The sequence below is a fragment of the Dipodomys spectabilis genome, unplaced genomic scaffold, assembly GCF_019054845.1.
Source record: "Dipodomys spectabilis isolate Male_0828 unplaced genomic scaffold, ASM1905484v1 ptg000098l, whole genome shotgun sequence".
Taxonomy (NCBI): Eukaryota; Metazoa; Chordata; class Mammalia; order Rodentia; family Heteromyidae; genus Dipodomys; species Dipodomys spectabilis.
The window spans coordinates 9,494,067-9,516,979 of record NW_024870775.1 but is presented as its reverse complement, the minus strand read 5'-3'; the positions used below and the strand labels follow the sequence as shown (position 1 = coordinate 9,516,979).

The window sequence follows — 22,913 nt, the reverse complement described above, 5'->3', positions numbered from 1 at the left end:
TTGTTTTTGTTTTTTGCAGGGCGAGGGTGGGGGTGGGGGTAGGAGGGGCCGATTGTGGGGCTTGAACTCTGGGCCTGGGCGCTGTCCCTCAGCTCTTCAGATGAAGGCTAGTGCTCTACACTTGACTCACAGCACCACTTCCAGTTTTCTGTTGGATAATTGGAAGTAAGAGCTTCATAGACATTTCCTGCCTGGGCTGGCTTTGAACAGAGATCTTCAGATCTCAGCCTCCTGAGCAGCTAGGATTATAGGCGTGAGCCACTTGTGCCCAGCTCTTTTTTTTTTTTTTTTTTAAAGCAACTCTGCATTTCTGTCCTCCCTGTTGTGTCACATGATGCCAGCAGGACAGCAGATCTAAGTTCTTTGGTTGAGATCAGGATCGCCGGACTGAGCGTCCCAGAACAGCACTGCCTGTCGCCAGCCCAAGAAAAGATACCAGCACACACCTAAAAGCACATTTGTTGATTTTTGACCCACCATGAAGTTGTACTAGGAAGCACTGGGCCCTCATCTCTGCCTCACTGCCTCTGGTAGTTTGCTTTGTAAATGGGCGAGTGTGCTGAGTCCAGTAACCACTTATTTAGGATCCTTTAAAATAAGTCCCCTTGCAGATTGTCTTCATGTGAATTGTCATGCTGAGGTGATCCTTGTCACCCCCCCCCCCCCCCCATCAGAGGCCCTAGGACACTGGCTCACTGGCCAGCCAGGCATGTGCATGTATGGTTGTGCCTGCTAACTTGAAGCATAGATATTCACATGCATGCTCTTGTGATTTCAGCTGACACAGAAGATGTGTGCATCGTGGAAAGATTGTTCTCGAGCAGCTTAGTGGCCATCGTTAGTCTCAAAGCTCCCAGGAAACTGAAGGTTTGCCACTTTAAGAAGGGAACAGAGATCTGCAACTACAGCTACTCCAACACCATCCTGGCCGTGAAGCTCAACAGGCAGGTGAGTGGCATTCTGGAGGATGCACTACCCGGCCTTGGGGTCCTACCATGTCTGGGACAGAGCAAAGATCAAGGCTGGTGCCCCCTCTGTTCACCCTACCACCTGTCCCTGGGCTGTGTGCATGCACCTGCATCCAGCAGCCCAACAACTCTGTCCTCCCATCAAACCACCTTGTGCCCATACATGCCCTCACCCCTGCCCCACTGTCTTGCTCATCCCTGGGGTACAGGTTTGGCATCTGCATGTGCTTGCCTAGACAGCACAGCATTTCACTTCCTGCTGCCCTTGCTCAGCATGTTTTTCTTTAAAAGTGTACTCAACTACTTTTCATTGTTTTGTTTTTCCCAGTCCTGGGGCTTGACCTCTGGGCTTAGGCTAAGGTTTTGTCCTCAGGCTAGCACTCTACCTACCACTTAAGCTGCAGCTTCACTTCAACTTTTTGTAGTTAATTGGAGATAAGAATCTCAGCCCAAGGCTGGTGGCTCAAGCCTGTAATCCTAGCTTCTCAGGAGGCTGAGATCTGAGGATCTCAAAGCCAGCCCAGGCAGGAAACTCCGTGAGACTCTTATCTCCAATAAACCAGTAGAAAACTGGAAGTGGCACTGTGGCTTGAACGATAGAGCGATTGCCTTGAGCTGAAGAGCGCAGGTACAGTGCCCAAGCCCAGAGTTCAAGCCCCACGACCGACAAAAAATAAAATAAAAAAAAGAGTCTCATGGACTTCCCTGTCCAGGCTGACTTGGAACTTCAATACTCAGATCTCAGACTCTTGAGTAGCTAGGATTACAGGCAAGAGCCACCAGTGCCAAGCCCTGTTTTTGTTTTTTTGAGGTAAGGCCTTGTTGTGTAGCCCAAGTTGCATTTTGAACTCAAGATCATGTGCTAGAATTATAAGTGAACCACCATACCCAGCAATGTTCTTCCTCTTGTAAAATGTTCATTTTACTTGTATTTTCCTAAAACCAACACAATTCCCTGGTCCATACCTGGTGCATGGCCTTTGAACTTAACCTGGAGGCTGTGTCCTGGTTGGGCTTGCTGCCCAGATACAGTACTGCCCCTGGCCTGCAGTGCACTCTGTAAGTGGTAGCTGGTGTGGCACAGGGAAGCAGACCACAGCCAGCAGTGAGCTGGAGGCTGGGGGACCCCTTCTTCATAGGAGCCAGGGATGCCCTGGTAACTGACAATGCTGCCTGAGCTGGGAACTCATAGCTCATTCTCTTATCTTTGTGCACAGAAGACAAGGAGCCACGATTACACCCAGTTCTTGCATAATTATGTCACCTGTGACATGTGCTTTTTTAAAAAATTGTCTCTAGTTGTACAAAGGGGTTTCAATCCAACAAATCAGTTTATAAATACTCTGCATCTTAATTGATGTCTCCCTTTCTATCTCTGTCATTGTCATTCATCCTCTCATGTTACCCTCAGTGTGTTTACAGGAGTAAAAACGGAGTTGACTGGCCTATGAGTGAAACTGTACTTTTCACACATTGCTAGGCTTTTCTTTTTGTCTTAGTGGGGCCTCATTCCCATTTATAGAGGAACCACCTGTACCACCCCCTCCAGAGCCCACTTAGCTCAGCTCTAGTGTCTATTGAGAACTAGTACACTCAGATGCATTCATGGGAGTAGGCCCATGGGCTCAGCACTAGGGAGCACCTGTATAGTGTTCTTGGAGTGGATGGCATCGTGCTCTGGCAGATGTGAACCACATCCCCACCTGCAGGCTGCATGCCAACTGAGACTTCTGTCATGCATGCTTCTCATCATGTGCCCTCTCTTTATAGAGGCTCATCGTGTGTCTGGAGGAGTCTCTGTATATACACAACATCCGGGACATGAAGGTACTGCACACCATCAGGGAGACCCCCCCAAACCCCACAGGTAAGCCACTCAGAGAAGAAAACCTGCTTCTCTAGGCCTTTCAAAGATAGCTAGACCTGCTGTGTGCTGGTGGCTTACTCCTGTAACCCTAGCTACTCAGGAGGCTATGATCTGAGAATCACGGTTTAAAGCCACCTGGGCAGGAAAAGATGTGAGACTCTAATCTCCAATTAACCACTAGAAAGCCAGAAGAGGAGCTGTGGTTGAAAGTAGTAGAGTGCTAGCTTTGAGTAAAAGAGTTTGGGGACAGTGCCCAGGCTCTGAGTTTAAGCCCCAATACTGACTGGGGGGAGGGGGGGTTGGGGAGAAATGGGGGGGGAGCTACAGCTGAAAGAGTTCCTCCCTGTTTATGGGTTCCTCAGAAATACATTTAAAAAGAGTAGTGATCCTGGAGCTGGTAAGGTGAGTCAGTGGTAGAGTGATTGCCTTGCATGCCTGAGGCCCTGGGTTTGATTCCTCAGCACCACATAAGCAGAAAAAGCTTCAAGTGGCATTGTGGCTCAAGTGGTAGAATGCTCACCCTGAGCTGAAGAGCTGAGGGACGGAACCCAGGCCCAGAGTTCATGCCCTACGACTACGACTAACCAAAGAAAAAATAGTGATCTTGCCAGGTACCAGTGGCTCATGCCTATAATCCTAGCTACTCAGGAGGCTGAAATCTGAGGATTATGGTTCATAGGCAGCCCTGACATGAAAAAGTCTGTGAGGCTCTTCAATTAACTACCAGACTACCAAAGCACAGGAAATGGAGCTGTGACTGTAGTGGTAGAACACTGGCCTTGAGCACAAAAAGTCTGGAGACAGCGTCCAGGCCCTGAGTTCAAGCCTAAGGACCGGCAAAAAAAAAAAAAAGTATATTATAAGCCAGGAGTAGTGGCACGCTTCTGTGGTCCCAAGCACTTTGGAGGCCAACACAGGAGGATCTTGAGTTCCAGGACAGCCTGGACTACAAAAGTTGTTAGAGCAAGTTAGCCACCTTCCTGCTGGCGCTGTTTGTAACCATCCAGATGCTTATTAGAACAGGATGGGACCCTCAGAGCTAACAATCCCTTATCCATGCCCTCCTCACAGGCTTGTGTGCGCTGTCAATAAACAACGACAACTGCTACTTGGCCTATCCAGGGAGTGCCACCATTGGAGAGGTGCAAGTCTTCGATACCATTAATCTGGTAAGGCCCCTATGGTTCCTGAGGAGCTCTTTTCTACACACATCCATGACAGCTTTGACATCTAATTTCCTGGCTCAGTGCCACAGCCTGCCCTGCCACTCTCAGTGGTCAAGCAGGTCTGGTCCACCTGTCACCACAAGAAACCAGCAAAGTGGCTTTGCTTGTCAGAGTCTTAAGGAGCTCTCCACGAGCCCTGCACAGGCAGTGTGTGCGTTTGGTGTGTGTACCAGCCACAATGGTGGTTCAGCCTCTGGCCGCACTCACCTGTTACTGGTTTCCCTCTGCAGAGAGCTGCAAACATGATCCCGGCTCATGACAGTCCTTTAGCTGCGCTGGCTTTTGATGCAAGTGGGAGCAAACTAGCCACTGCTTCTGAGAAGGTAGGTCTGTGGGCCAGAGGCTGGTCATGGGAGCGTCGCCACTCACATGGCAGCAGAGGTGACATCTGCTCTCAGAACACCTGAGTGCTTACAGGGAGAAAGTGGTGTTTTGGTTTGGGCTCATGGTTTTAGAAGTCTTGGCCATGCCCAGCTGGCTCTGTCACTCTGGGCCCTGTGGCAAGGCAGAATTTCTAGGTAGGAATGGTGGAGTATTCAAGAAGCAGGGAGAGAGGAAAGGGCTGGGGTCTCCTAAGGACACACCTCCCAGTGGCTTGGGAGGCCACGAGTTAGGCATCATTATCTTAGGAGGAGGAGGATTCTGCTCCAGCTGGTCAATACACTTAGTGCACCTGCCTTTTCTGTTTAACCAAGTTAGTTGAATCACACTGCAGTTCATCATGCTTTTTACTCACACCATTCTGTAAGTTACAAATACTGCTAAGGCTGTGCATGTTGTGATTTACTCTGATGTGTCCTTCTGGGACTTCTTGTGTTGTCTCTGATACATTACAGATATTTCCCATTAATTACTTGAGTTCTACTAACACAAATTTGTAGGTTAAAGGCAGGTGGCCCTGCGAGGCCTGGCAGTGCACACCAGCGATGCAGAGGTAGGGATGTTCCCCAAGTGCCGCTTAGCCTACATGGTGACCCCTTATGGAGCCCAGGCTGCGCTTGAACTTAACTATTCTTCTACCTCAGCTTCCCAAGTGCTAGGATTGCAGTCATCCCCACCATGTCTAGTTTGGGTTTTGTTTGTTTGCGTGATGAGGTCTTTACTATGTTGCCCAGACTGGCCTTGAACTCCTGAACTCACAAGGTCCTTTTGCCTTTGTCTCTCAAGTAGCTGGATTGCAGGAGAAGGCCACCATGCCCCACTGCCTTTGGTCTTTTTTTTTTTTTTTTTTTTGGTTGGTCGTGGGGCTTGAACTCTGGGCCTGGGTGCTGTCCCTCAGCTCTTCAGCTCAAGGCAAGTGCTCTACCACTTGAGCTACAGCGCTACTTCCGGTTTTCTGGTGGTTAATTGGAGATAAGAGTCTCACAGTCTTTCCTGCCCGGGCTGGCTTTGAACTGCGATCCTCAGATCTCAGCCTCCTGAGTAGCTAGGATTACAGGCATGAGCCACCAGCGCCCGACTTGCCTTTGGTCTTTTAAAGTGAATATACAACTAAGTTAGCAGTCAGACTGCTGAGATCTGTGTGGTGTGAGCTCCTGCCGAGTCCCCTACCCAGGCTGTGCTTGCTCACTGGGGCAGAACAGTGAGGTCCCATTCATTCATACTCAGCAATGCAATAAGTAAATGCTTCACTGAGTCAATATAGTCCCAAACCAAACACATCAGGCACTTCCTAAAAGGTCAGCTTGGAAGGCCCTTCTGCGCAGGCTGATGACAAGTGCACATAGGTGTGTGGATCTGACATGGCTGGCTGATTTTGTCTTACCCTTCAGTTCCACGTGTGCCAAGGTGTGGAGCAGTCACAGCTACCGCCCCCCCCCCCTCGTTTACACCCAACAGAGGAGAAGTCATGGTGACCATCCCCACTAGAGCATGTGGCTGGTGTGGCTGTGAAAATCTGCACTGGGACATGCAGTTGCTCGCTCTCTTCTCCAAGACACGGCTGGGATCTGAGTTTGGCAGCAGTGGGCACTGTATTCCAGACTGCTTCTTTGGTGGGAATCATATTGCAGCTGCCCATCCCCAGCCACCCTGTTGCCACTTCTGAGGCAGCAGTGTTCACGGCTGGCGTCTAGATGAGAGGGGCACCCTGGGCAGTCACACATGGGTCCTGCCAGCCCACGTGTCAACAGGGTTCAGCAGAACTGAGCCTGTGTCCACAGCTTTCCCATGACCCACAGCTCTCCTACGGTGGCCTCTCCAGCCTAACAAGCACCAGCCTGGTCTGTGTACTTTTACCAGCAGGGGACACCAAGTGACGCCGGCGGGGTGGGCACTGTGGCAAGGCAGCTGAAGGGGGAGTGACAGTAGACATGGTCCTCTGCAGTTGAACAGTACAACCAGCCATGTCATCCCTCAGCTGTCACTTCCTAACGCTTGTTGTGCCCTCACCTGGCCTGTGGTCCTCGTCTGCTCCCCCCCAGAGCCACTCAGCCTTGGTTGGTCTTTGAGCTCCAACCCTGCTTGGCACTGCCCTCAGTTCCCTTCACTTGGTCTTGCCTGATGCTTTGATTTTGATAGATTTCCCACTGGAGTCCCAAAATAGCCTCCCTTCCAAAATCAACTCCATCCTCAGACCAGTGTCTCATTGACTTTACATTCAGTGCCTTATTTGACCCTCTTCCCATTTTATAGTGGGGTTGGCCCAGGGCTGCCAAAGGAATTGGATTCCCCAAATTTCGCTTTTTCACTTTAGTGTGTATGTATGCACGTGTGCATGCACACACGCATGTGTGCACATGTGCTGGTACTGGAGCCTGAACTCAGGGCCTCACACACTTGCTCAGTGTTTTCACTTAAAGCTGGCATTCAGCTCTTTGAGCTGCAGTTCCACTTCTGGCTTTGGTGGTTAATTGGAGGTAAGAATCTCATGGACTTACCTGCCCAGGCTTGTTTCGAACCATGATTAGGTATGAGCCATCAGTGCCTGGCCTGGCCTGACGTTGCTTTTTTATGATGCTAGGCTACCCAAACACTGCCTTCTTTTCTATAATTCTGTTATCTAGTAATTAGTTTACCATTATTTAAAAATATGTATATATTAGCTCCTAGAAGGCCTAATTTCAAGGCCATTAAAAATGGAATCATTTGGGGACTGGGAAGGTGGCTCAGTGATAGAGTGTTTTTCTCATACATGAGGCTCTGGGTTCAATCCCTCAGCACCACATAAACAGAAAAGGCTGGAAAAAGTGGTGCTGTGGCTCAAGTGGTAGAGTGCTAGCCTTGAGTCAAAAGAAACTCAGGAACAGCTCCCATGCCAAGAATTCAAGCCCCACAACCGACCCAAAAAAAAAAAAATGAAATCATTTTTGGCCAGTAATGAAGAAATGTTTTATTTGCACTTAAACAGTTCTTTGTACATGGGATTGATGGTGACCTCCCACCCCACTGTTCTGAGTCTGCCCAGGCCTGCCTTCCAGGCACTGCGCCACTAGCATAAAATGACTCCAGCTGCTGTGACCCAAGGGCAAGCTGTTAAGTTGTGTCCCTCTAGAATTAAGGCTGCACAGGTAACACTCTGCCTTGGTGTGTGCACATGCGTGTGCGTGTATGTATAGAACTTTGCATCCTGTAATTCTTGAGGTACACGCTCATGGTGTCCTTACTCTTAGAGACATGTATGAACTCCTGAAGCCATGTGGCCAATTCCCCACAGCCTGTATTTGCAGTGTTTGTAAACAGGCAGGTATTCTCCAAATGTGTAGGTCTGATGAGAACCTTGCAAATCTGTGGGCCTTGGACTCTTCCTGTGGCAATGGCCACTGCGAAGTCCCTGCTCAGTCTTGTCAGCCTTTGTGCTCCACAGTGCCATCACTTAGTGCTGGCCTAATTGCCTCCCACTGACAGTCCCTTCGCATTCTTTCCTGGATTCTTGTCGTCCTTGTCACCCTCTACTTCACCCATCCTCACTTCAGTTCCTGTGCACTACAGGAAGGGAGGAAGTTAAGGAAAGTCAGGTTAGAGGCATGGCCTAAGTGGCCATGCAAGCAGGCTGAGCAAGTATGAGGCCCTGAGTTCAAATCCCCCTGTACTGGGCAGGGAAAGTAAAGTTTTCTTGGGTGGTTACAGTAGCCACACCTATAACTCCTACCACTCAAGAGGAGGGGGTCTCAAGGATCACAATTGGAGGCCATCCTAGGCAAAGAGTTAGTGAGACCCCATCTCAAACAACAAGCCAGTTGTGAACCTGTAGTATTACTGCCCCCAAAAAAGAAAGTAAAAATTGTAATAGAAGTCATTTTGTACACTTGCACTTTGTTTTTGAGGCTGTGAGTGAGTTGTGGAATCAGGAGGTCCTCTTCCCATGGCAGCCCTGCTTCCCCTTGAGATGACCAAGGGCCCCTCGTCCCGTCCTACAGCAGGGCTCTGCGTGTAGACCCGCAATGTACCAGAGCAGCTCTCCTTAGAAGGCTGGGTGGCAGGCAGCACAGGCTGTCCTGGTGGCCGGTGGCGGTATTCCCTCCCCAGAGCTGTCTCTGGAGGCCAACCCCAGGAGCCACCACCAGTCTGAAGGGACAGACAGGAAGTCCCCTTACCTGCCAAACGTGGCTCTTTGATTTTCCTTCTTTCTTCCCATCCCAGGGGACCGTGATTAGGGTATTTTCCATTCCAGAGGGACAGAAACTCTTTGAGTTCCGGAGAGGAGTAAAGAGGTAAAGTACAGACCCACAGCCCAAGTCCAGTCTCGGGTTACCTGTGACCCTGTCCCACGAGGCCCAGTGAGTCACCCCAACTTCCGGTCAGTTTTGTCATGCAGGGATTTCTCTGCAGGCAGACCAGTGTTCTGGTGCCTGACTCTGCCTCAACCCTGGCGCCAAAGGTAGAGAACTGGAGGGGCCCCTGTGACAGGCAGAGCCAGGTGGCAGCGACCTGCCCAGTCTTGCCTGGCTAGCCCATGGTCTAGAGTGCTCTTCTGCCCAGTCTCCCCTCTGAGTCCACTTCCTGCCAGGAGCCTGTCCCCTTGCTTGGCTTGCTGAGTGTTCCACCTGTGCCTGGCCAGCCAGCAGGGAGCCACTCCTAAGCTGCCCCTGCCCCATTGGGCCCTCCAGCAGCCAAACTGTCCAGTGTGCCTGTTTCCTCTTACATCCCTCCCTCACCAGTGTCCAGGAGGCTTCCTGCAGCACCCTCGCCCTGAGCAGCCCACCCTCAGCTCACACCCCACCTGAACTTGTAACTGACTTCACTGTAGTAGTGGCTCTGCCCCCACATTGTGGGAACCTCCTCAGGGCCTCACAGCGATGCCTGGGCCTGGCCACTGGCTACACCCGGGAGTCTGCCTCAGGACCTCTCAACTTCTCCAGAACCTTGCACTGTTCTTTTCAGCATGCCTTTGCCTGGAACAAACTACATATCTGTGCATATACATTTGATGTCTGCATGCACGCACGCACGCGCACACACACAGACAAACACAGACACACAGACACATACACATGCACACCATTGGCCCAGGAAAGCAGGAAGACCAGGCTGGCACATGTAAATACTGAAAACACTGAACTCAGTACACACACACTCCCAGTGAAGGCAGAAGCCTTACTTATCCAGTGGCTTGGAGGTTTGGGTTGGTGAGCCTTGGGGCCTTAGTGGTTCAAGTTTGGCTATGGTGCGTCACTGAGGTAAGGCCACTGGTTCCCCTGTTTGCCCTCGCCACCCACCGTCAGCTCACCTCACTCATACTGCCCTGGCTCCTGGAGTTTCTGGGGTATCTCCAGCCTTGGCATGTCACCCAGGACATGGCACAGGGTCATGGGCAGGAGGGGGTCACCAGCTCCTACCACAAGGCCAGCCCTCGTGCACCCTGTCCCCAGGTGTGTGAACATCTGCTCACTGGCCTTCAGCATGGACGGCATGTTCCTGTCTGCATCCAGCAACACGGAGACTGTGCACATCTTCAAACTGGAGACAGTAAAGGAGAAGTGAGTCGGGGCAGGGCAGCTCCACGTCTGTGCCAGCCTGTGTACTGGAGGGGGGGATGGAAACGCCAGATTTAGGTGAGACAGGGTCTTCCCCAGTGCTAAAGAATGAGACACACACTTCCTAGAAGGAGCAACTACCCTCACCTGGGGCAGCCTCTGTCCAGTGGCAGTGATCTGAACTCTGCTGCTTAGGTGTGTGTGGTGGGGGCTCCTGCTATCCAGAACATCCTCCCGGGGTCCATCTTGCTTATTCAGATATCTTGTTCAAAACAGTGTAAGAGAACTCAAATACTACACAGAGTAACCACCAAAATGGGCCTCAGGGAAGTCATTCGAAGTTTTAGGGACTTCCAGCTTTGGTAGTCCAGCAAGGAGCTTCTGAAGGTCACCTGTCACTGCAGAACCCCTGGGGGAGGTCCTGGCTACTCCCTTCTGACCAGGTGGCGGGGAGTGGTTCTCAGTGACAACCTGCCCTGAGTTCGGGGCGCTTCCTCACAGGCCTCCGGAGGAGCCTACCACCTGGACCGGCTACTTTGGGAAGGTGCTCATGGCCTCCACCAGCTACCTGCCCTCCCAGGTGACAGAAATGTTCAACCAGGGCCGAGCCTTTGCCACCGTCCGCCTACCATTCTGTGGCCACAAGAACATCTGCTCCTTGGCCACGTGAGTGGGGACAGGGCTTGCCACCGGGTGGCAGGGCTTGGAACCTTCCCAGTCCACCATGAGCTATGAGAGTGAGAAGTGCCGCGGTGCCTCAGTAGATGACCTGAGCGCTGAGGCCCCTCTCCCCTCCCCCCGTCAGTGGGTATTGATGAAGACCTGGGGGGGCAGGCTGGGGGAGGGACAGGACAGCTGACCCCAGGCAGTGGCTGTGGCACAGGGCAGCAGGAGTGCTCAGTAAAGATCTGTCACCTTCACCCTTCCATGACCCCTCAAATGTCATTTCCCTAGCTCAGCAGATCGGCACAGCAGAAGGTTCTGGGTGTGGGCAGCCATAGTGAAGTGGGGTTTGGGCCAGGCCTCCCAGGTGGCTCCCAGTCTGGCAGTGTCTGGCCTCTGTCTGGACTGGTCTCCTGAGGTGCCTTCCCAGTCCTGCCACAGCTGACATCAAAACTACTAAGTATCTTTTCCAAAAGTCCAGAGTTTGTGTTTGCTTCTTGCTAGGATCCAGAAGATTCCCCGGCTACTGGTAGGGGCATCGGACGGCTACTTGTACATGTACAACCTGGACCCCCAGGAGGGCGGCGAGTGTGCGCTCATGCGCCAGCATAGGTGAGGCTTGCAGCACGCTGTGTCCCTTTCCCAGATGAGCCTCCACCCCAGCCTGCCAGCATGCAGCTTTCCTCACTGGAAACAGGATGCACATTGATTGGGAAGTGGTGGGATTCGATGCTTCAGTGCATTACTCACAAGTTCTGACTGCAATACTAAAATGCTTCTGTAGGACTGTGACTGTGTCTTAGTGGTAGAGTGCTTGCCTAACATGCAAGAAGCCCTGGGTTTGATTCCTCAGTACCATATACACAGAAAAGGCCAGAAGTGGCACTGTGGCTCACGTGGTATAATCTTGGGAAGTTTTAGTTTTGGTGGTTCTCAGCATTTTTGAGATGGCACCCCAGGCTGGCCTGGGACTCAGCTCTCCTGCCTCAGCCCCCTGAGTGCTGGGACTCCACACTCCCACAGAGTGTGGAGACACACTCCTGTAAAAATACATGATTTTTTAAAAAATTTTGTGACCGCTCATTATAAAAAAAATCCTATTTCCTCACTGTAACTCACTAAACTTCCTGTGCGAAGTACACCATGTGAACAGACAAGGAAGCATCTCAGCCTTCCAGAGCATAGGCTCCCTTTGGCATCTTCCTGGCGAGAGGCGTGCTGTGGTGTCTCACATGTCGCCCCCTCTAGGCTGGATGGCAGCATGGAGACCACCAGTGAAATCGTAGACTCTGCCTCCCACGACTGCCCACTAGTCACTCAGACGTACAGCACAGCGGCGGCCAAAGGTGCCTACACGCCCTCATCTCCCACCAGACTTGGCAAGGGTCAAGACACCAACTTAGAAGGTAAGTGACCCTGCCACGCTCCGGGAGGTTTGTTCAGGCTTTCACCAGCCCTCTTCCCACCTGCCAGCCCCACACAGCTGGCATTGTAAATAAGCCTTGGTAAACATCTGCTTCCAGGGCCTTGCAAGGCTGAGTTTTTTTCTTTTACAAGACAGAACTCTTTCGTGGTGCTGGGATTTGAACTCAGGTGCTTGTACTTCCTATGCAGAAATCACACTCGAAGTGTTTTTTCATTCAGTTACTTTTTTATTTTTTTTTATTTTTTTGCTGGGCTTGGGGCTTGAACTCAGGGCCTTGGCACTGCCCTGACCCTCTCTGTGCTCAAGGTTAGCACTCTACCACTTGAGCCACAGCACCGCTTCTGGCTTTTTCTGTATATATGGTCCTGAGGATTTGAAGCCTGGGCTTTCATGTGTGCTTGGCAAGCACTCTACCACTAAGTCACATTCCCAGCCCTCATTCAGTTACTTTTTAAATAGGGTCTTTCCCAGAACCAGCCTTGAACTAAGATCTTCCTAGCCTCCATGTAGCTGGTGTTACTGGCCTATACTGCCATGCCTGCTTTTTTGCTTAGATGGGTGTTGCTAACTTTGGGCCTCAAGTAGCAATCCCGGATCATCCCCCAAGTAGCTGGGCTGCCATCAAAGTGGCTTTGGCAGCCCGGCCTACCACCTGTCACACACCCTGCCTGTGCCCTCGTGTGTAGCCTGCGCCACAGGTGAGCTCATAGCCAGGCTCACTGGCGCGTGGCCCTCTTGCTCCCTGTGAGCCCACTTTCCCCAAACCCTGCAGTCCCACATGGAGGCCATACCTGCTACCTCTTTGAGGTAGCCCTCCTTCCTGTCACTCAAAGTGCAGAGCATTCTGGGGCGTATTCCAGTGCACCTGTAGAGCTGAAGCATTTCAGTGTTCCTCCCTGTGGCCTGTACCACCAGAAGCTGTTCATTGTGCATGGCAGGATGGAGTGGGGAGAGGCACATGGCACATGCCTCATGCCTGGGGTCTCTCTCCTGGGCTTCTCCACAGCCTACACGGACGACCTGGGTGCCGTGGGTGGCACTTGCCTGGAGGAGGAAGCCAGCGCCCTGCGCCTGGATGAGGACAGTGAGCATCCCCCCATGATCCTCCGCACGGACTGAGCCGGCCACGCCGCCTGCTGAGGGCTGCGCACTGCTGCTATGAACCTGGGGCCCGGGAGAGGACGGCACACCCAAGCGGGGTCCTAACGATAGTCCACCTCCACTCTGGAGAAAACACGTTTCACTTCAGTGGCTTCTCATCCTGCTTATGGATTTTAGCTTTCTGTTTTCTCTCTCTCTTTTTTTTTTTTTTAATTTTTCGTTTTTTTGCCAAAATGAATGGATTGGTGAAGTCCTTGGAGTCTCCTGGCTTTGTGTGCATGCCGTGCCACGCCAGCACGGAGCGCTCCAGCCTCCCAATAGCAATTGCCGTGGTCAGCCTCAATGAGAGGCCATCCTTGGGAGGCCACAAAGGCGGGAGGAATATGGGCAGGGGGGGCTTCCGCGGGGACAGGCGGGGGCCGCCCGCCGGGGGCCGGCCTGGATGGCGGCCCCTTGCCCTCCAGCCCACCTGGACAATTTCCCTCTACTGTATTTTGTTAATTAAATTCTTTCCAAGTTGGATTCTTCCTGGATGTCCTCCATAGTGGAGTGTTTGTGGTCTTGTCCATGTGGACATTGGGGGAGATACCTTCCTAATGCTCAGCCCTTCCTTTCTAACCTTTGGGGACCTGGAAGGCCTGCCTGCCTGCTTACCTGCAGTGAGGAATGACTTGGTTTGGCATTAAACGACCCCCTGCTGTCCAGTAGCTGTAACTTTTAAAGAAGAGTTGGTGACCAACCCCATCCTCTGCCGTGTATCCTGTTCCATGGAGCAGCAGAGGGCCAGGGACCTTTCTAGCTCATGACTTCCACCCGTACATCCCAAACCCAGCCACGGTAGGACCAGCACAGCGAGCATTCTGATGGACTGAAGTGGCTCTGGGGCCTTGGTGGTGGGGTGTTGAGAGAAGCAACGAGGTGGGACTGTACACACTCAGCATACAGTCTGGCTGGGACTAGAAAGGGCCAGAGGCCTCCGTGCCAGGGTACTTGAGTCTGGTAGAAGGTGAACACCGTGCCACCATGGCCTGCTGGAGTTGTACTCCTGGTTTTCTGGGACTGCTTATGGTCAGCCAGCTGAACTTGGGGTTCTGGAGCCAAGTTCTGGCTGTGGCAAGAATCTCTCAGCATTGTAGGGCTGGAGTGTTTTCCTTGGGCAGGCGGCTTGCCTTTTAGATCTGCATGTCTCTCCTGGTCCTTCGGATGAACCCCAGCTGTGTCATGAGCTACAGCAAGCACTGTACTCCTATCAGAGCTCCTGGCATCACCTGGCGCTCCAAGCAGGGTACCAGGCCTGTCCCTTACCACCCATGAGCAGATGGAGGACTGCAACAGCGGTCAGGAGCCCTTGACTAAGGTTTCTGGTAACGAGAGCCGCATGTCACCCTTCAGGCGGGGTTCATATGGCGCCTGCTGGTGCCTTGCACGCTTTGGGGATTGGGGGGCTCCGCTCTGCCATGCCGGGTTTCTGACCTTGTAGATCACTAGGCCCAAAGGATAATGGGAGCCCATTCAACTTTTTTGCCTGTTCCATCTCTTATAAGATGCTCAGGAAAGGGGGCCCTGCATGGAGGGGGTCCCACCAATGCTCGGCAGAGTCATTTGATCCCAGCTTCAGGAAGGCCCCACTTGCCTGTGTTGTCCTTGTGCTTTGCTTGTGCTGGAAGGAGTTTCTCCCCCTCTTACTCCAAGAGCACAAGGAAAGGGGAGGGAGGGAGGAAACCGGAGCTCCAGGTCTGTGGCCCAACAGAGCATGCGTCCTCATTTGCTGACTGTGTCTTATGCCTTTGGTATGTTTTTAACCATATCTTCTAAACTTCAAACAGGATTTATAGCATGGAGGAAGCAGTGTCAGAAACAAAACCAGCCAGGCACCAATGACTTGTATCTGTAATCCCAGCTACTCAGGAGGTTGAGATCTGAACATTGTGATTCCAAACTAGCTGAAAGTACAGGCATCGCTCAAGTGGTAGAGCACCAGCCTCCAGTGAAAAAGCCTAGGGAGAGCATGAGGCCCTGAGGTCAGAGAGAGAGACACACACACACACACACACACACACACACACACACACACACACCCCTTATTTAATGGATTCCAGGAGATTGGGACCAAACAATGGAACATGGAGTGGGAACTGAATTCGGTTCCCAGCCTACCCCTCAGTAGCAGGATGAGTAAGGCAGGTCCTGGGGGCTTTGGATCTGCACTAGAAGTCTCAGGGTCCTTGTGTGACACGTATCCATAAGCACCAAGCCCTGGGCTGACCCTTCAGGGATACTGTCTGTGGCTTTTGGCCACTTCTAGATAGAAGTTGTTAGGAAAGGGGAAACTGGAGCTGCCATTGGGGAGTTCTCCCTAATACCAGGAGTGAGCAGATAGCTAGAGCTGAGGGGACTGCTGAGTCAGGCAGGGCTACGGGCTGGACTAGCCACTCTGGGCCTTCACAAGGGCCAGAAGTTACAGAGGCCTTGGTCCTCCACTCACCCTGGCCACAGGACTAAGTCCTGCCCAGCTAGGAGGGGCCTGACCTGTGCCCCCTCCACCTGGAGCAGCCAGCCCTCCCCTCTCATGGGCTGCCACTTCCTGCCAACAAGGCCCTGGTGATGTCATTCTTGAAGAATCAGCAAGAGCCACATGGAAGAGACAGCTCAGCCAAGGAAACAGGCCATTAGGGAAGGCTAGTGTGTCCCTTTCCTAATGACACAAATACCTGTTTTGTCTATCCTTGTGGATCCATCCTTTTGCATGCAGGAGTGACCGAATCCCTGTGTGTCAGTGTCTGGCCTGATGAAAACCCAAAAGGTTAATTTCCCAAGTGTACTTATTTAGTCCCCCTGGCTCCCCGGGGGACAGGTGGGGTCCTGGGCTCAAGCCATTCCATGTGGAAGCTGGCTTTTGGGGAATTGTCTTATTCGGTGAATATTCTCAATGAAAGTATATACCGGTGGCTATTTGCCAAGTGGATACGTTTTTCAGATGTGCATTTTTGTTCTTTCCTCCATCTTAATCCTTGACCTGCATTGTACGACTCCATTCTGTGGATTTTGTGAAGCACAAGGAAAAAACAACAAACTCTGAATTTGCATAGGAAAACTAATCTAAATTTGGAAAAATTAAATCTTTTTTTTAAAGCTCAAATCTAAAGGCACTGTGTCTCATCTCTACTGTTTTATTTCCTGGGTCAAGTTGTGAATATATTGATTTTTGCATTAAATTTTTTAGAAGAAACTTTGGAGATTTCTCCTAGTCACCAGCGCAGTGCTACAGCAACCCCCAAAGATGCCATGGCCAGTGAACAGACATTTTGGGTTGCAGGAAAGCTCGTTCCGCTTTCTGGCTTAGCTAGTGCTCTACCACTTGAGCCATGCTTCCAGCCCACCTGTTACTTGTTAATTGGAGATAGTCCTCTGTACTTTTCTGCCTAGGCTGGCTTCAAACCATGATCCTCCACATCTTAGCCTCCTCAATAGCTGCAAGTTTTAATCAGAAAGTAGCTCAGCAACTGTAAGGTGGAATCCAGATCCTATCTTCCCCAGCATATCATCCAGAAAGCCACGTAGACCCTGTACTTGAAGTTCAACTGGGGAAAGATAATGGCAAAATGTTCCTACTTCCTGTATCCCTGCCTACTCTACAGACAGAATGGACAGAGTGGATGGTGGCTCACTCCTGTGATCCTAGCTACTCAAAGGCTGAGATCTGAGGATCATGCTTTGAAACCAGCCCAGGCAGGAAAGTCCATGAGACTCTTATCTCCAATTACATACCACAAAAGCCAGAGGTGGAGCTGTGGCTTAAGTGGTAGAGCACTAACCTTGAGTGAAAATGCTCAGAGACAGCTCCGAGGACCTGAGTTCAAGCCCCAGTTCAAACCCGGCCTGTCGCCTCCATCCCTGGCCCCTCTGAGCATATCCTGAGATTCACATCCATCCAGTGCTGTGACTCACACCACTCTGACCAAACCATGTCACCAAGCCTGCAGCCTCTGGGAGAGGTCAGGCTGCGGGGTGGGGGAGGGGAGGGCAGTACGGCTTTGCCTCTGTTGACAAATGGCTATCTGTTGACAAATGAGCCATCATCCCTGTCCCCCTCCCTCCCTCCCTTGCTCTTTTTCTCTCTCCCTCTCTTCCCTGCTTCTCACAGTCCCGTTATTTATGGGCTCCACCAATCCACACCCACAGATATGGATGCTAGCTTCCACTGAATGCTCAATATCCCTGTAGCCAGCAAAGCCATTTTGTTGGCTTCAAGTGAGCCAAGCTGGCAGGGCTAGAGGGTGGCTAAGACGGATAGGGAGCAGCCCTCTTGGGGGGCCTTGCATGGGAGGGCATGATGTGGGGGGCTCGTGTGAGCTCTGGGTGCACAGAGAGGACATGCCTCTAGGCACAGAAGTCCCCACAACAGAGAATGCCCTGGGCCCAGCGTCTGCAGTGTGGAGGCCCAGGTACTGTATCCTGGAGAAAATCAAGGCATTCCTCACTGCAGAGATGCTGCACTCGTGCATTAATAGTCCCCCCGAGATTATTGTAACCTCCAAATCACGCCTCCCCCCCCCCCCCCCGTTTGTACACTGCCATCTTCACACACATCCGCAAAAACACTGGAGAAATGGAGTCACCTGATTGGTGGTCCCCTCTGAAGCCACCCAGGGCTGCACTCTGCCTTCTGCTTTCAGCTCTCACAGTTGTTAACCAGAATCTTTCTTGTGGCCCATTGAGTGTCTGGTTTTTCAGGTCTGGCTGCTTTATGGTAGCAATGTTGATGTTTAGAATGGCCCCAAGCCAATGTAAATTAGTGCAGCCACTAAGAAAATCAGTATGGAGGTTCATCATAAAAATAAAAATAGAGGGCTGGGAAGGTGGCTCAGTGGTAGAGTGCTTGCCTTGCATGTATTCCTCAATACGACATAAGCAGAAAAAGCCAGAAGTGGTGCTGTGGCTCAAGTGGTAGAGTGCTAGCTGAAGAGCTGAGGGACAGTACCCAGACCCAGAGTTCAAGCCCACAGCCAATATACATGTACACACACACATATGTATATATATATATTATATATATATATAAACATAAAAATAGAATACCCTATGAACCTGTTATATACCACTCCTGGCCAGCTAGCCTAAGGATTGCTAAATCAGCAAACAGCAGAGATACCATTTACTATAGCCAAAATATAGGATCTGCCTGTAGGGTTCAAAAGCTGATAAGGGAAATGTAAATAAACACAATGGAAATTCCTTAACCATAAAGGAGAATAGAATGAAATCATTTGCAGGAAAAGGAGTCTTTGTTTTCCTGTCAAATGCAACCCCCCACTGGACAGGGGACTCTTCTGGTTCTAGATAAAGGAATGGTAACTACAATCCGGGCTTCTATTACCTGCAGACACCCAACCACACTGGGTGAGACTAAATATAAAAACCAACATGGGAGGGCTGGGAAGGTGGCTCAGTGGTAGAGCGCTTGCCTTGCATGCATGAGGCCCTGGGTTCGATTCCTCAGCACCACATAAGCAAAAAGCTGGAAGTGGCACTATGGCTCAAGTGGTAGAGCGCTAGCCTTGAGCTGAAGAGCTGAGGGACAGTGCCCAGGCCCAGAGTTCAGGCCCCATGACCGGACCCCCCCAAAAAAAAAAAAACCAACATGGGAGGGGGGGGTGAACCACAGCCCTGCAAACAATAACCCCAAAGTTCGCATTGACAACTAAACTGCTTCGGTCTTCCTCCTGGTTCCTGTTTCTACTGTCAGCATCCAGCAGGAGTTAAGCTAGAAGTGTTTCCTTGCTTTCAGTCCCTCTAAACAAAATACCTGAGGACACTTAAAAGGAGGAGAAAAAATGGACTTCCATCCAAGGTCAGCTGGCTCCATTGCTGTGGGCAGAACATCCTGGCAGCAATAGAGTATGCTTAGAGAGACAGAGGCAAAGAAAGACAGAGACTGAGAGAGACAGACACTAAGATAAGCAGAAAGTCACAGGGAGAGACCCAGACAGAGAGAATGACATGGAGATAAACTGTGGCTGTGACAGAGATAGGGGCTTAGGACAAGATGGCCGCTAAAGACACACACAACCCTCCCCCCACACACACACCTACTTCCTCCAACCAGGCCCCACCTACTAATCTCTCCACCAACCAATAGAGTTGCAGATTGTGAACCCATCCTGCATGAATGCATTGATTACATTGATTTCATCAGCACCCCTATGGAGATGCAGCCACTCCTCTGAAGCCCTGCTGCAAAGGTCACCTTGGGGTCTAGCCAACAATGCACAGTACAGGAATCATATCTCAATGAAGCTAGTTAAAAGCCACACATCCGGGACTTTGGCTGTGCTTGTGTCCCAAAAAAAAAGTGCTCTGACCCGAGGGTAATGCATCAGGTCTCTGTGTGGTGGAGCTGAGGCAGTGACCCCCATAATCACTGCAGCTCCTGAGAGGTAGGGCACTGCTCACCCTGAACACTAGAGACAAAAATCCAACAATTGCACTCAGTAAGGCCACGGGCAGGATCGAGGCATGCTGTCTTGTTTAATTTATCCTTCATCTAAACGCCACTTACCAGACTGTCCAGGGAGCCATTGGAGGAGACCACAAGCTTGCCACACACAGGATGACCGGGCATAGTCCCTGAGGCCCAGACCTAGCCTTGAACTTCCAAGACAAGCAAGGCGGTCTGCAGGGTGGGAAGTGGAGGAGCCAAGGAATCCTGAGGGCAGAGGAGGCCAAAAGGAGTGTGTGGGCTTTCCAGGCAAGGAGGCCAGGCTGGCCACTGCCTACCCAGGCCTGCCTGTTACAGGGGTCCTCCACCCCTTGGCTCTCCCACCACCTGCTAGGCAGATATTCTACCATTTGAGTTATATCCCTAGTCTTTGTGTGTGTGTGTGTGTGTGTGTGTGTGTGTGTGTGTGTGTGTGTGTGTGTGTGTGTGTATGCTCATCCTAGGGCTTGAACTCAGGGCCTGAGCACTGTCTCTGAGTCTTTTTTTTTTTTTTTGGGGGGGGGGGGTCCGGTCGTGTGGCCTGAACTCTGGGCCTGGGCACTGTCCCTCAGCTCTTCAACTCAAGGCTAGTGCTTTACCACTTGAGCCACAGCACCACTTCCGGCTTTTTTCTTTTTGCTTATGTGGTGCTGAGGAATCAAACCCAGGGCCTCATGCATGCAAGGCAAGCGCTCTACCACGGAGCCACCTTCCCAGCCCAGTCTCTGAGTCTTTTTGCTCAAGAATAGCACTCTACCACTTGAGGCATAGCTCCACTTACAACTTTTTTTTTTTTTTTTCTGGTTAACTGGAGATAAGATTTTCATAGACTTTCCTGCCCAGGCTGGCTTCAAACCAAAATCCTCAGATCTCAGCCTCCTGAGTAGCTAGGATTATAGGCATGAGCTACCAGCACCGGGCTACTAGACTAGAATGCTCTTATTTAGGCTCTCCGGCAGCTGAAATGACAGGCATACACCAGGGTGCCCAGTTTTTTATGGGTTAAGAAGGGGTCTAGTAAATTTTTTCCCAATCTGGCCTCAGCCTGCGTAGCTAGGATTACAAGCATGAGCTATCACATCCATCTCAGATTCCATCTTTCAGTGAAGCCCACACAGGAAGGGACAGGCCCAAGCCCTGAGCAAGCAAGCAAAAAAGGCATCCCCGCAGTGCCCTGTGTCCCCCACCAAATGTGGCATGCTCAGAGAGGGCTAAAGGAAGGCTATGTGTGTATCCAGCCTTCACCTCCTGGCTCTCTCTCCAGATGGTTGCAAACCCTAGATCCTGACTGTGGAACTCACTGTCTCTGTGGCTGCCAGTCGGTGTGGGGGTTTCGTATTTGCATAAGCTGGGGGAGAGCTGGCTGCAAAAAGAGCTATGAACAAAGTTTCACCATAGCAGCCCAAATGCTCCCAGATACCTAAAATAAATCGAGAAGACAGAGGCCAGCTAAGAGGAGGCGAGGCGACCGAGTAATCACTGAGACTTTATGGTTGGACTCTCGTACTCTTCCGGGGGGACCTGAAGAGTCACTGCTCAAGGCTAGCCCTCTGCTACTTTGAGCCACAGCTCTACTTCCAGTTTTCCGGTGGTTAACTGGAGATAAGAGTCTCAGGGACTTTTCTGCCTGGGCTGGCTTTGAACCACAATCCTTAGATCTCAGCCTCCTAAGTAGCTAGGATTACAGGCATGAGTCACTGGCACCTGGCATATAGTTCATTTTCAACATAATGTCCAGTGAATACCACTACTGCACTTGTTCATTCTTTGTCCCTCCATTTCTGTGCCCCCTTGCCCTCCCAAAGACAGATAAACAAACAAGACAAAAAGAAAAGAAAAGGAAAGAAGAGAAAAGAAAAATAGCAACAAAGGAAAAACCTCTTGTTTCCATTTCCTGTGGTTTGTTTGGATAAATATTTTATATGATGTAAGGCACAAAAGAAAGCCAGTCACCAGTGGCTCACGGCTGTAATCCTAGCTACTCAGGAGGCTGAGATCTGAGGATCACAGTTCAAAGCCAGCCTGGGCAGGAAAGTCTATGAGACTCTTATCTCCAATAAACCACTCAGAAAAGTGGAAGTGGTGCTGTGGTTCAAGTGGTAGAGCACTTGCCTTAAGCACTCAGGTCCAGAGTTCAAGCCCTACCATTGACAAAAAAAAAAGGCACATAGGTCTTGCACCCTTGTGTTCTTCTCCTAAGACCGTCCTTCTTTGGTCTCACTGTGTGTGACTGTCTGGAGTCCTATATAATTAACCACGGCCCCCATGTACCTTAGATCTAGCTTCTGCATATGAGAGAAAACATGCATCATTTGTCTCTCCGAGTTTGGATTACCTCACTTTACCTGGTTCAGTTCTTTCTTGAAAATTCAATTAGTGGGCTGGGAAGGTGGCTCAGTGGTAGAGCGCTTGCCTTGCATGCATGAGGCCCTGGGTTCAATTCCTCAGCACCACATAAGCAGAAAAAGCTGGAAGTGGTTCTGTGGCTCAAGTGATAGAGTGCTAGCCTTGAGCTGAAGAGCTGAGGGACAGCGCCCAGACCCAGAGTTCAGGCCCCACGACCAACAAAAAAAAAGAAAAGAAAAGAAAAGAAAAAGAAAATTCAATTAGTGGTTTTTGCAAACCAACCAATCCACAGAGGAACTGTTGGACTCTCCCTGGGACACAGACTGCTGGAACCTGTCATATCACCCTAGTACCACAGACAGCAGGGTGCCAGTGGCTCACATCTGTAGTCCTAGCTACTCAGGAAGCCGAGATCAGAGGATTGTGGTTCAAAGCCAGCCCAGGCAGGAAAGTCTGTGAGACTCTTATCTCCAATTAACCACAAAACCCAGAAGTGGAGCTGTGGCTCAAGTGGTAGAGCTCTAGCCTTGAGCACCAAAGCTCATGGACAGCTCTGAAGCCCTGAGTTCAAGCCACAAGACTGGCAAAAAAACAGAATAAGAAAAACCTAGTACCACAGATCCCAGCACACAGAGCCCATATCATACCCTGTTTGCAGTTTTTGCTTCTTCTTTTACTTAATTTTTGACAGTAATACTAGGATTTGAACTCAAGACTTACCTAGCAAGTGATTCATGCTTCTAATGCTTTTGCCTTTAGTTTTGCTTTCAGCTAGAGTGTCACATTTTACCCAAATTGGCCTCCTACTATGATCCTCCTAAATCTAGCCTCCCAGGTAGCTGGGATCCTAAACATGTACCTTTTTCCCAGAGCTCAGATTTGCTTGTATACATCCTTGCAGAAACAAAGGAGTCGGGAGAGGA

General features: G+C 50.9%; 1 protein-coding gene across 3 annotated transcripts in view; it reads left to right on the top strand.

The window, feature by feature from the left end:
* Nucleotides 1-22,626, top strand: part of Wipi2 (WD repeat domain, phosphoinositide interacting 2) — a 39,234-nt gene extending 16,608 nt beyond the window's left edge. For 2 of the 3 annotated variants that reach the window (XM_042686827.1, XM_042686826.1), the window contains 10 exons: nt 779-948; nt 2,739-2,835; nt 3,907-4,004; nt 4,292-4,384; nt 8,643-8,713; nt 9,872-9,979; nt 10,478-10,642; nt 11,144-11,251; nt 11,888-12,045; nt 13,072-13,688. In XM_042686827.1, coding sequence (XP_042542761.1) covers nt 779-948; nt 2,739-2,835; nt 3,907-4,004; nt 4,292-4,384; nt 8,643-8,713; nt 9,872-9,979; nt 10,478-10,642; nt 11,144-11,251; nt 11,888-12,045; nt 13,072-13,184 — 1,181 coding nt within the window. In that variant the 3' untranslated portion in view covers nt 13,185-13,688. Of the gene's footprint in view, nt 1-778; nt 949-2,738; nt 2,836-3,906; nt 4,005-4,291; nt 4,385-8,642; nt 8,714-9,871; nt 9,980-10,477; nt 10,643-11,143; nt 11,252-11,887; nt 12,046-13,071; nt 13,689-22,616 lie in introns of those variants that run through there. The other variant, XR_006148464.1, reaches the window with a different exon arrangement.
* Nucleotides 22,627-22,913: the final 287 nt, after the last annotated feature.